Source organism: Mastigoproctus giganteus, chromosome 14, assembly GCF_048544385.1.
Source record: "Mastigoproctus giganteus isolate SK-2022 chromosome 14, ASM4854438v1, whole genome shotgun sequence".
NCBI lineage: Eukaryota > Metazoa > Arthropoda > Arachnida > Uropygi > Thelyphonidae > Mastigoproctus > Mastigoproctus giganteus.
The window spans coordinates 85,236,709-85,248,893 of NC_143588.1; the positions used below are offsets into that span (position 1 = coordinate 85,236,709).

A 12,185-nucleotide genomic window follows, 5' to 3' on the forward strand; every position below is an offset into this window, starting at 1 on the left:
CTTTGCACCCTTTCAAGAAGCTCGATGTCTTTCTTTAGGTGCGGTATCCATACTTGAACACAGTATTCTAAGTGTGGTCTAACAAAAGCCTTATATAATGGGATTATCACATCCCTATCTCTACTTGCAAAATTTCAATAGATCATCGATAGGACACCATGGGCCTTCCTTGCAACCTGAATTTCATGTCTGACCGTATCGTAACACCCAAGTCCCTTTCCTCCAGTACTGGGGGAAAGGGACTTGGTGGAGTTCAACTCCACCAACTTATTCACTTGGTGGAGTTGAACTCCACCAAGTGAATAAGTTATTTTGGGATTACTGTTTCCCAGGTGTAATACCTTACACTTTGTTGGATTAAAGCATAGCTGCCATTTTTCTGACCATTCCTGAAGTCTGTCTAGGTCTCTCTGAAGAAGCTCAGCTTGACAGTGATCATTAACTACTCTACCAATTTTAACATCATCTGCAAATTTAGACATCACACCCTCTATCCCTTCATCGATATCGTTTATGAAAATTAAAAACAACAGTGGTCCTAATACTGATTTTTGGGGAACTCCACTTCTTACATCAACCCAATCTGAGGAATAGCCATTTATCACAACCCTCTGCCTCCTGCCCTGAAGCCATCCTGCTATCCATCTAAGGATTTTCCCAGTGATTCCAACCTGTTCCAGCTTATAAAGCAACCGCTCATGTGGGATTGAGTCAAAAGCTTTGCTGAAATCTAAATAAACAGTGTCGAAATTATTCCGTAAATCCAGCTCATGAATGACCCTTTCAAAATAGCGAACCAGATTTGTTAAACATGATTTTCCCTTTACAAAACCATGCTGAGTATCCTTGAGAATTTCAATTCTATCCAATTGATCCTGAATTCCACCCTTGATGATTTTCCCTGCCACTGAATTCAGACTGACAGGTCGATAATTTCTCACTTCACTCTTAGAGCCATCCTTATATGGGAGATACATTGGCACTTTTCCAATCCAACGGAATCTCCCCAGAGTCTAGTGATGCTCGCATAATTAGCCTCAATGGTTCAATGCACTCACTTGCCGCCTCCTTCCTGTTAAAAAGTACAGACCATGCTGAGGAAAATTCTATTCCATGAGTCTTGTGCAATCTCTCCAGGGCTCACTTGATAGACAAGGCTCTCATCTTGTACTTCCTCCTTTCTTGTGTGGACATAGTTGTAGATGCTTTCAAATTTAACTCTAATCTGCTACTTTTTTCTCAACATTGCACTGTACCTGTTATGTAAATCCTCAGCCCTCCTACTCTTAATATTGTTAGTACCAATGTATACAACACTAGCACCTTTTGTGCCCTTAAAAGTTTACTGCTCTACGTCATCAACTTTTCCCTCTGGCAGGCAAACCTTGGTCCTGTTCCACCTCTTCTTTTTACAAAAAGATATTTCCCACTCACCAACAATGGCTGCTTATTGTGGAATCAACACTTTCTGCTGCACCTCTACTTGTGAGAGTGATCTCAGAATAGTTCTAGTAGCTTTGTGATCAGATGTGTGGAGGAAATGCTTCTCAGCTTTGCTGCTGAAACTTGAAGCTTTCCCATTCCATTCAGGTCCCTTCGTTATGGAGGCAGTTGTCTTGCAATGGGTCCCACATATGCACTCTACGTTGTCAACGGCAAGTGTGATTCTGCCCAGTAACCCATTTGTGTTCCTTCCATTTAACGTTCACCAACCTCTTGCACGTGCTTCACTGTGTAATACATGACCACACCCAGCATCATTTGATGTTCCATTGTAACGTGTTTTTTTTTTTTTTCTTTTTGTGTACTAATGTCAACTGATGAAGGGGACCCGTATCGTCCTGATATAGTAGAGGTATGATTGTAAATATTTGTATAGTTTTGTGTTGCATAATGTTATTTGTATAATAATAACATTATACTAACATTATAGTGCATTGATCGAAATCTAATCAGGATATGGCCTATGTAATGATTTACCTGCGCTTTTGTAGCGACGTAATTCCTCAGCCCTCTTCTCCCATTGGCTCGAATAAATATCACTAAGAGGAAAACTTTTTTAATGTATAAAGAGATAATCATTCTGTAAGAGGGTTCTATGATCCGCTGTGAAAACAATAGAAAACTGGTCCTCTTTGACAGTATAGTAGTTTCACCACTTGTCATTTGTTTGGAGAGGCTTGGATTTAGGTACCTTTTTACATATTTATATTTGTATACATATTGACATAGTGACCTAAGTAATCAGGTCACTGAAATTTCTACTGTTATCTTGTAATGGACGTGGTTTGGTGCATTATAGCCCTAGTTGCCGATGTGCCATTAAAACCCAAACAATCAAGCAACAACCAACCTTGGATTTGGGTCTTTCATGGGCATTTTTCAAGGAATTTTGTAAAGGCTTTTTCAATCAGGGTTGTAATATGCTGATCTGAGGTAGAGAGAGTAGAGCTGAGTTATTCCTGTGTTTTCAGCCTGCAAATTAGCCTGTGAACATGCTTGTGCCGACATTATACATTAAGTCGTCGATGTGCCTTGAACCCTACAACAACAATGGAAAAACCTCTCTCTCTCTCTCTCTCTCTCTCTCTCTCTCTCTCTCTCTCTCTCTCTCTCTCTCTGTGTGTGTGTACAGAAGCAACAGGATTAGAGAATTCGTGATTAAAATTAGTAACTTAATTCCTGTTTTCTGTCCCCTCTTTGCATATAGCAAATGAAATGATAGAGAATTATAACAGGAAATATTTGTTAAGCATCAGTGTAAACTATTTTTTGAAATAAAGAGAAATTGAAATTTTAAGAATTCTTTTGAAATTTATTTTAATGTTTGGAGAGGTACTTCAAGTTATTTCATTACTGTGATATACAGTCAGACCTCTCCTTAACGAACTTCCATATAGTGAAATTTTCTCTGTAGCGAAATTTTTTTTGATTTCCCCTTGGTCATTACATTGAAAATAGTTTCTGTATAATGAACTGATTTTGAGAGACCTGGGTATGCATTGTTCACACCTCTGGCCTTTAGGCAATAAAGCCGATGCTGTAGAAAGCACGAATTAAGAGCTAAAATTTCAGGCACCATTAAATTGTAAAACATTTTACAATTTAATGGTGTCTGTAAAAACTTGCTGAAGGAAACTGGCCAACCACAGCGCGGGATAGAAAAAGATGGAAAAATTTGGGAGAGGCCTTTGCCCAGCAGTGGGCCAGCAATGGCTAAAAAGAAGTAGAACTTATCCAACTTATACATTACTATGCCGAGAAGTCCTGCTGGTCAGCTGTCCACAGCCATTGGCAAAGATTAAGGCATATTCCCGACGCGGGCATTGGATCTGGTCAGTCTATTTTCTGCCGTAAGCATCCTGTTAGAGAATTAGGAAAGTGATTTTCTTTTATCTTGGAAATTCATCTGTTGTTTCAAAGAAATGAGTCATCCCCACTTTCGCTAAAGTTCACCTGTCTGTTTACATAGTAGCTACAAGTGGTCTCTAATTTCAGCTTTGTTTTAACTGCTGTGCAAGTAACCTCACAGTGTCTAAGAGGAAATTCATGAGTGTAGTGTGGAAAAGTGGAAGTGCTTAATAGTGTAAATTGTGGTGTTAAAAAAAAAAAAAAAGAAAGAAAGAAATCGCTTTAAAATTTGATATTTGATATCCCTGTCAGTAGTGTGTCAGCCATTCTGAAAAACCCTGTTTCGATTCTCAAACTGTTTGAGGAAACGTGACCTAGTCGGAATGTGCGAAATTATGCCTTTGGGAAGATGTAGATGAAGCAGTTTTTAAGTGGATGAAGTTGATTCGAGACCAAAACATGCTGATATCAGGGCTGTTAATAAAAGAAAAGGCTCTGGAGTACTCATCTTTTCTGGAGCACAAAACATTCCAAGTTCTGGTTGGCTGGACAAATTTAAAGAGCATCATGTCTTTCTCGAAAAAGTTATTTCTGATGAAAGTGGAGTTGTAATCAAAGAAGACTATACCCATTGGAAAGAAACAGTTTTGAAAAAAATGGAGGACTAAGAGTCCAAAGGCATATTCAACATTGATTAAACAGGTCAATTTTTTAAATGTTTAGGTGGTAAAAATAGTAATGAGAGAATTACACTCTTGGTTGCAAATATGGCTGTTAATAAAAAACTGAAGCTTTTGGTAATAGGCAAAAGTAAATAGCCCTGATGTTTCAAAGGAGTAAAGTCGTTATATTTGAACTACAACAAAAAATCTTGAATGACAAGCATAATTTTTGGGTAGCAGTGGATTGTAAATTTCAATAGAAAGATGACGAAAGAAAAATCATGTTGATTGTTGACAACTGCCCTGCCCACCTTCACTCAGTAATTTTGAAACTTACAAGTGTGAAGCTTGTTTTCTTCCATCTTAATATTTCGTCTTAACTGCAGCCTATGGACCAAGGCATTATCAAGAATTTGAAAATGCACTATCGAAGATGAATACTGAAAAAACTTATACTAAGAATAGAAACCAACCTATAGATTCTGTTATAGATTTGTGGATGTGCATATCATATCATATCAGAGTTGGCGAAAGTGTGGAGTCAAGATGTGATGAAACCAATGATTAAGAATTGTTTCGTAGAATGTTTCGTAGAAATTGTTTTGTTAAAATGCTAATTAACAGAGATGAGAGGAATGAACTACTACAAGACATTGAGCAATCTTGGGAAGAGTTCCAAGTGAGGTTTGATCAATGAGAAATTGTTCTTGACGAATTTTTAGTTGATAATGATGTCGTGTAGCTGAATATCTGAGTGACTTCAACATTTTGGAGTGTATTTAAAGAACTAGTGATAATATCGACGAGGAGTTGAATGAAAATGAGGGCAATATTAGACCTTCCAAAAAAATTGTTGGCAGCATTTGAAACTTTGCATCGAAGTGGGAAGAAAATGTAACAGAAAATATATCTGAGTGTTTAAAATTTAAACAAATGCGAACATTTTTATGAACGGTGAACAGTAGAATCCAGTGTACAACAAAAAAAAAAACAGAATATTTTGCGACATAATTCTTAAAAGTGTGCTAATAAATTGTTAGCATCATGTAAGTAGTCATTTCTTAATATGTATGCATTAATAAATTGTTTTAAAATATTAGAAATTTTATTCATTCTCACTTCTTTCCCATCTTTTACTATATTTCTGAATTTACAGCATTTTTCATTGTTGAAAAGGTCATATTTCTTTATAGCGAAATTTCTGTATAATGAATTTTTTCAAGGGAATGATTGATTTCGTTGTATAGAGGTCTGACTGTACAGGTGACCCCCGCTTAACGCTGATAATTCGTTCCGGAAAAACAAAACGCTTGGCAAGCCCCGCATTCCCATAAGGTAACATGTATTTGTGAGTTGCGGTCGGTGCCATAGGATATTTCCTAATCAATAATAAACGGTAGTGAAAAGATTAACAAATGTCGGTCAAAATATTTAATATTCAAATATTTGTACATATAAAATATTCTGCATTACATATGTATATGATTATGTGGTAAATACTTATCAAAATTAAACTTAAAATTCCAATTAAAATCATGAATTTAATTGATTTAATTTAATTGATGAATTTAATCTTGAAAAATGTGTCGATTTTGTGTTGACCCTTTGGCCCTCTTCCAAATAAACTAAAAGGGGTATTAATTTTAAATCTCCCACAGCGTTACCACCCAACAATAAAGTCAACTGATCCTTTGTCGCTTTGAAACCTGGCATGTTTTTTTCTTCTTTCAATATGAAACTTCTTTTAGGCATTTGTTTCCACAAAAGTCCTGCTTCATCTATGTTAAAAACTTGTTGAGAAGTATAACACATAATACCCCTCTTCGATAATTTTAACAAGTTTTTTTTTGAAAGTTTCGGCTCCTTGATCTGCACTTGCGGCTTCTCCCTGGATTTTAAATCTATTCAACCAGCCCTTACCAGTTTTAAATGATTCCACATTTTTATTTTTAGGTGAGTTTTCTTCAGATAATCATATTGGCCAATCTCTCTCTCTCTCTCTCTCTCTCTCTCTCTCTCTCTCTCTGTAATATTTAACTTAACTGAATTCTGCGTTGGATATTATTCAATAAAATTAGTTGGTCTTTCCATTTCAATCCTAATAGCCGGCCTAGCCCTAGTTGCTTGCAGTGGAACAGCTATCTTTCCCGCTGCTAAAATTAATTCTTTATTTTTTTATAATTGTTCTTACAGTTAAACTTGCAAGTCCTAAATTATGGCACACATCCGCTTGTCGTTGACTGGAATCAATTCGCTTCAAAACGTCTAATTTAATTTTCAAATTCAGTCTTTTTCTTACATTTATGGTCTTCATACTGCGCCCAGACATTGTTGCCTTTTCATTCTTATTGGCCATTATTAGCTCTTCGTAAATGTAACTGTGTTGGTTGCATTAATTATGATACAATGTTCAAGTAAACTGTCCGCTTTGCACGATGTTTAATACTGTACTGAGTGATGACTAGACTTCAGATAAATGCATATAATGCAAATATTACAAGCAATATACTTGATCATTTTTTAAAATGTTGATCTCGGAACTACGTAACAAGTCACTGAGCGTGGGAAAATTTCTCAAGTTGGTGTGGAAACGTTTTAATGCTGTTTTGCTATTCATTTTCAAGCTATTAACTCCATCAAATGAAACGATTTCGTTAAATATGCAAAAAGGCAATCTGTAAAAGAGCATTATAGTGATCTGTGACAGCGTTATAGTCAGATACGGGTTATAATATAAGAACAGCGTTATAGCGAATCAGCGTAAAGCGAACATACAGCAGGCCCACGTTATAACGGGAGCCTGCTGTATATGTTTAATACAAACTAGAGTAAATTTTAGTTTCTCAAAAATTCACTCAAGTTTTTTGTCATTTACATTATTTTCCATCATTTTATGATGATTCTTATGTAATCAGTTACTGAACAGATTAATTATATCCTGTTTATTCATGAGCTTTTGCTAATGAAGTATTTGTATTTTACAGAAATGTATAGATATATTAATTGAAAAAGAATATTTGGAGAGGACTGAAGGACAGAAGGATACGTACAGCTATTTAGCATGACATCTCTGTCATGTATATTATCAAGCTTGTTCTCGTGGAGCTCTTCCATGCCACATGATGGCAATTACTGAAGGGTTCGTTTGTTGGGGTTACTAATAAAAAACTGTGCCCTAACAGAAAATAAACTTGTGTTGTGATAAAGTCAGGAAACTGCCTTGACTCTCCACGCTGGTCAGCTTAAAAGACTTCTTGATGTTGGACTAATATGTGAACTTGTTTAAAGAAAAGGAAAAAAAAAAAAAAAAATACCACTTGCTACCAGACACCTCGTAGTACTGACAAAAAAAAAAAAAAAAAAAGGATTTGAACTGTCATCTGTTCCAGTGGATTGTTTTTATCAGTGGCTCACTGCACCTAAAGCAGAACAGTATATACCATCAGTTAAATTGCTTTATTGTTGACGGGAACATCTTATGTGATCAGTATTTATGTTCCATGTTGAATGTTGTCATTAATAAACCTATTGTCCTCATATTTCTAAAACACCTGTTAAAAAACTAAATTATTTAAACATTATTAGCATGTGGTAAAGCTAAGAACTTACATAACCCAAATTTTTTCAGTATCAGTTATATGTAGATACCTAAATCCATGGAATATATTTGCTATTATTGTGAAAACAATACTAGTTTTTTAAAAGTACTTTGTTTCAGTAAGTACTAATTTTATGCAAAGGACTCTTTGTTGAGCAATTAATTTGAATCAGTGATTTTCTGTAAATCTTTCAAAGTTGTTTGTAAATGGGGGAGAGAAATGACAGATTTAGGTGTTGTGAGGGGTTCATACGTGAAATGTACCCCTTATCTCTAATGAAGTTCACTGCTAAAAAAAAAAAAAAAAAAACTAAGCATTATTTATGCTGCAGTCGGTGTTGCCAGATTTAATAAAAACAAAAGCTTTTTTTTTTTTATTGCATTTTTTTAAAAATTATTTATATGGAATACCAGTTGTAGCATGTGGGTTGTGTTGAATCTTCATATCACTTAGATAATTTAAGATATGTTCATCTCTCTTTTCTGTCTCTGATTTTTAATCAGTCACATCATTTATTGAGCATTCTGTTTTTAAAGTCAGTTTTATATATACATATATGGCAACTTAAAAAGATATTTGAAAATTATTTAAGACCAGACGTACTTCACGTGAAATTAATATATTGACAAGTCAGTTCATATTGCATTTTTATCAGTGTTATTCTGTGCTAGAATTATAATCTGAATAAAGGAGTGAAGGATTATTGTTATATTAAATTAAAAGTTTGAATATTGCTTTTTTTTTTTTTTTTTTTAATTTGGGAAAAGAGGTTGCCTTTAAATTATTTCTTTAATGTCAGCATAATGTAAATGTCATACTCTTGCTTGTATAAATTTAAATTATAAGACAAGTGTAGATTTTATTTTATTATTTTTTTGTGTTGTTCATTGTTCTGCTTTGGTGGTGAGCCTTTGAATTAAAAGAAAAGTATATTTCTCACTTTGTAATTAAGGCTGGAAATATGTATAATAAAATTTAGTGAATGGAGAGGTGAAAGCTTAAAATGTGATTACAGGTAGGAATGTATATCTGCTTTGTACATTTCATTTAAAAAAAAAAAAAAATTCTAGTGTGTGTGTGTGTGTGTGTGTGTGTGTGAGAGAGAGAGAGAGAGAGAGAGAGAGAGAGAGAGAGGGGGGTATTATAAGGATATGAATTATTTTTACTAAACTGAAAAGTCAGATTTTTTTAGTGTCAGTTTATTTAGTTAAAGTTGTTACTTCTGCATTTATCAGAAACGGTATTGTTATCAAAATACTGTTTAGGAAATTACCGAAAATATTTCAAATGCAGTAAGTACTATACGTGTTTTTTGTATTAGGGAAGCATTTTTTGTTGCAATGCCAAAGCCATCTGGTTGCATCCAGTTTTAATATAATTGAAAATACTTTAGAAGAGGAAGTCTGCAGTGATTTTGGAAGTTGGCTTGCAGTGTGATAAATGCCATACCCTGATTTCATTATTATTATTATTAATTATTTTCTCTGTCATCAACTCTCTCTTGAGGTTGCTGCCAGGTGAAAAGATTTCCAACCGGACTGTCAAGAAGGCTCTATTTAAGTTTATGCAAGGAAGCCAGTGGTTTGTATCCCATTAACCCCAAGCCATCATAGAGCTCATCGAAACTGGTACCGTAAACATGTGGCTTGGACCTGTAACAAATGGGGTACAGTTCTGTTCTCTGGTGAGTCCCGTTCTGTTACAGATTCTAGTTGGTTGACCTGGAGATGAGGAATGCTTTACCATCCCTCCAACACCAGAGAAAGGGACGTGTGGTGGAGGTGATCTCATGTAGGACAGAATAATCAACAGCTACACCCATCATATTTTTGTTAGGGCACCACAGAGGTACCAAGAACAAATAGCCCAGATTTTCTTTTCATGCATGACAACACCATTCCACATAGAGCTGAAATGGTGGAGGAATATCTTGAGACTGAACAGGGTCCTGAGCTGGATATCATCATTCTTCTCTTTCTACTTCTCTCTCTCTCAGGGTAACTCGGAAATTTTTTTTAGAAGGTGCAACATAAGCCTCGGGCTTCCTTGCACCATGTTCGCTAATAACAATATCGAATGGCTGCAGTGGCCAGCACATTCACCAGACTTAAATCAGATCTAATGATTGAAGTGAATGTGGAATGCATTGCCCACCAACAGCTAACTCTGTCACTTAGCTAGTCTGCACTGGTGGAAGAATGGGATTCGTTGTCACAGAATCTTATAGATACTATTGTATTGAGCATAGTTCAATTCTGTCAGGCCTGTTTAGCCATTGGAGGGGACCATACTGAAGTCGTAACTTTTTTTTGGTAATTCTCATACAGCCCCTACAAATGCCTCTGAAGTTTTGCTGTCTCCTCATTTCATCATTATTCTGTGTTACACACCACCACCATACCAAATTTTATCGTGCAGTGTATTTAGATTGGAAATTTTAAGTTTTTATAGATGGAAACTAAAGGATTATAGTCAGGTACAATAATACAAAAAAAAAAAATATTTCCAGGTATCAGATTTCCTTTTCTGCCATTTTTTTTTTTTTTTTAAGTTGATATTTTGACAACAAATATGGAATCCATTGCAGATGGCGATTATACATTGATGCACTACAAGAGTACAAGCTGAGCCAGTTGATGTCTGCCAAAATGGAGTTCAGTGAAAAATGACAGAGAAATAGCTACTTTCAATTACTGTTATTCAAACATGTTTATGACTATAAACTAGAAACTGAAGCTAATTTTATATTGTTAACTTCCCCAAGCATATGCACATAATCGGAGGTGTAGCAAAGTTATTTGACAAGCGGCAGTGGCACGTTATACATTTTTGTGCCCCCATAAACATTAAATATTCAATGGCAGAAGAACACTGAGAGCTGAACTTAGTTCAGCTTTCCGTGTTTTTCTGTCACTAGATATTTAATGTTCTTACACTTTTTTTTTCTTTTTATGTTTCTTACACTCCATTTAGATTTCTTAAACTCATTAAAATCAAAAACTGCCGAATTATTCTGCTGCACACAGTTCTGCTTGGACATTAACGACTGGTTGATAAGATCGTGGCTATCTTCTCCCTGCTACTGTTGTACTGCCTTAAGCATGAGGGTGCCGGTTACATGTAATGTAGCCTTTGTTTTTTTCAGTTTTTTTCAATTAACTGTTTAAGGAAGAACTAAACATAAAATTCATCAAAATCTGTAAAACCAATCATGAAAAAACGTAATTTCAAAGTAATCTTCGTTGACATTGGTAGGCAGAAAGTCCAGTTTCCGACAAAAATCACTTTAAAATATTAATAAAAAAACGAGTTTTTGAAACTGATTTTGGGGCCCTCTCTAATCAGAACCCTAAGCAGATGTCTTTTTTGCCTAGAGGATAATGTGGAGTTGTGCCCACAACTCCACGTTAGTGTACGTATTGGAGGTGTATTACATTTGTAGATGTGCTGGTGGGCCGCTTTGCATGTTGTGCGTGCTGAAGAACCCAGAATGACGGGGGGGGGGGGGGGCCAAACTAGAGATTGGCTAGCTCCAGCTTCGATTGAAAATGAGGAAATACTGAAGTTGACAAAAACAAACCCAGCCCTCTCCAAACGAGCGGCAGACTAGTGTATCATGCCAGCTAAGCTGCTGTGGAAAACATATGGCCTAAAAATGATTCAAGAGACAATCTAGTAATAAGTTGCTTGACGCTTTAATGTGAAAAAAGTTTCGTGTCTAATTACCTGCCACAAATTTATGAATATAACTTATTAGGTATAACTAAAATTGAGCGAAAAAAAAAGAATTTTCCAAAGAATATTGCGACAAATTTCAAAATTTCCGTTATTTTTTGTCTTGCATTGGAACTTGCTCAATGTTACAGTTTTATTCGCCACGGGTACATTAGATACCTAATTTTGTCTGTGCTATAATTTAAAAATATCAAATTACGTTTTTTTTTTTTTTTTTTTTGTTAGATATATTTTATTACCCGAGTCCATCCGTTGACACCTTAACTAGCAGGAATAGTCGAGGCAGCATTTTTTGTAATTATTTCGATGTTAATCTTTATCTCTGAAGTAGTTTTGTCGAAATATTCGCCAAAATTAATAATAATATGGTCGAAGAAAGAAGGGAAATTTGGATCGATTAAAAAATAAACGTGATATTAGAAATAATACTTTTATTATTCTATTTTATATATCCTTTTTTAAAATATAATACAACATAAAAATAATGTTATTTGGCATGAACAGCTTAACAAACATAACTATGACTTCAAAATTAATATAATGTATCAATAGCGAAAGATCAAGGTCTTGAATTGGTTGAAGGATGATTAGAAACACATGCACACATTAGTTTACACTAAGTTAGCAAACGCTTAAAGAGATTTACCTCATATACTCTTATTCATTAATGGAATGCTTACTACTATGATGTTAAATCCATTCTACTTATTTTATGGTTTATATTCCACGAATTGTCCGTATTTCTACAGCTACCTGTCATAATTTCATGCTTCATCACCAGGAAAATGCAGATTGTAAAAAAAAAATTGTCCAATGCATCTCATCACAGATTGCCCAT

The 12,185-nt window shown here is 35.1% G+C and overlaps 1 protein-coding gene across 4 annotated transcripts in view; it reads left to right on the forward strand.

Moving 5' to 3' along the window:
- Cul1 (cullin 1) overlaps positions 1 to 7,356 on the forward strand; it is a 440,744-nt gene extending 433,388 nt beyond the window's left edge. For 3 of the 4 annotated variants that reach the window (XM_090389115.1, XM_090389116.1, XM_090389117.1), the window contains one exon: positions 6,998 to 7,356. In XM_090389115.1, the coding sequence (XP_090245241.1) occupies positions 6,998 to 7,078 (81 nt within the window). In that variant the 3' untranslated portion in view covers positions 7,079 to 7,356. The remainder of the gene's footprint in view (positions 1 to 6,997) is intronic. The other variant, XM_090389118.1, reaches the window with a different exon arrangement.
- Positions 7,357 to 12,185: the final 4,829 nt, after the last annotated feature.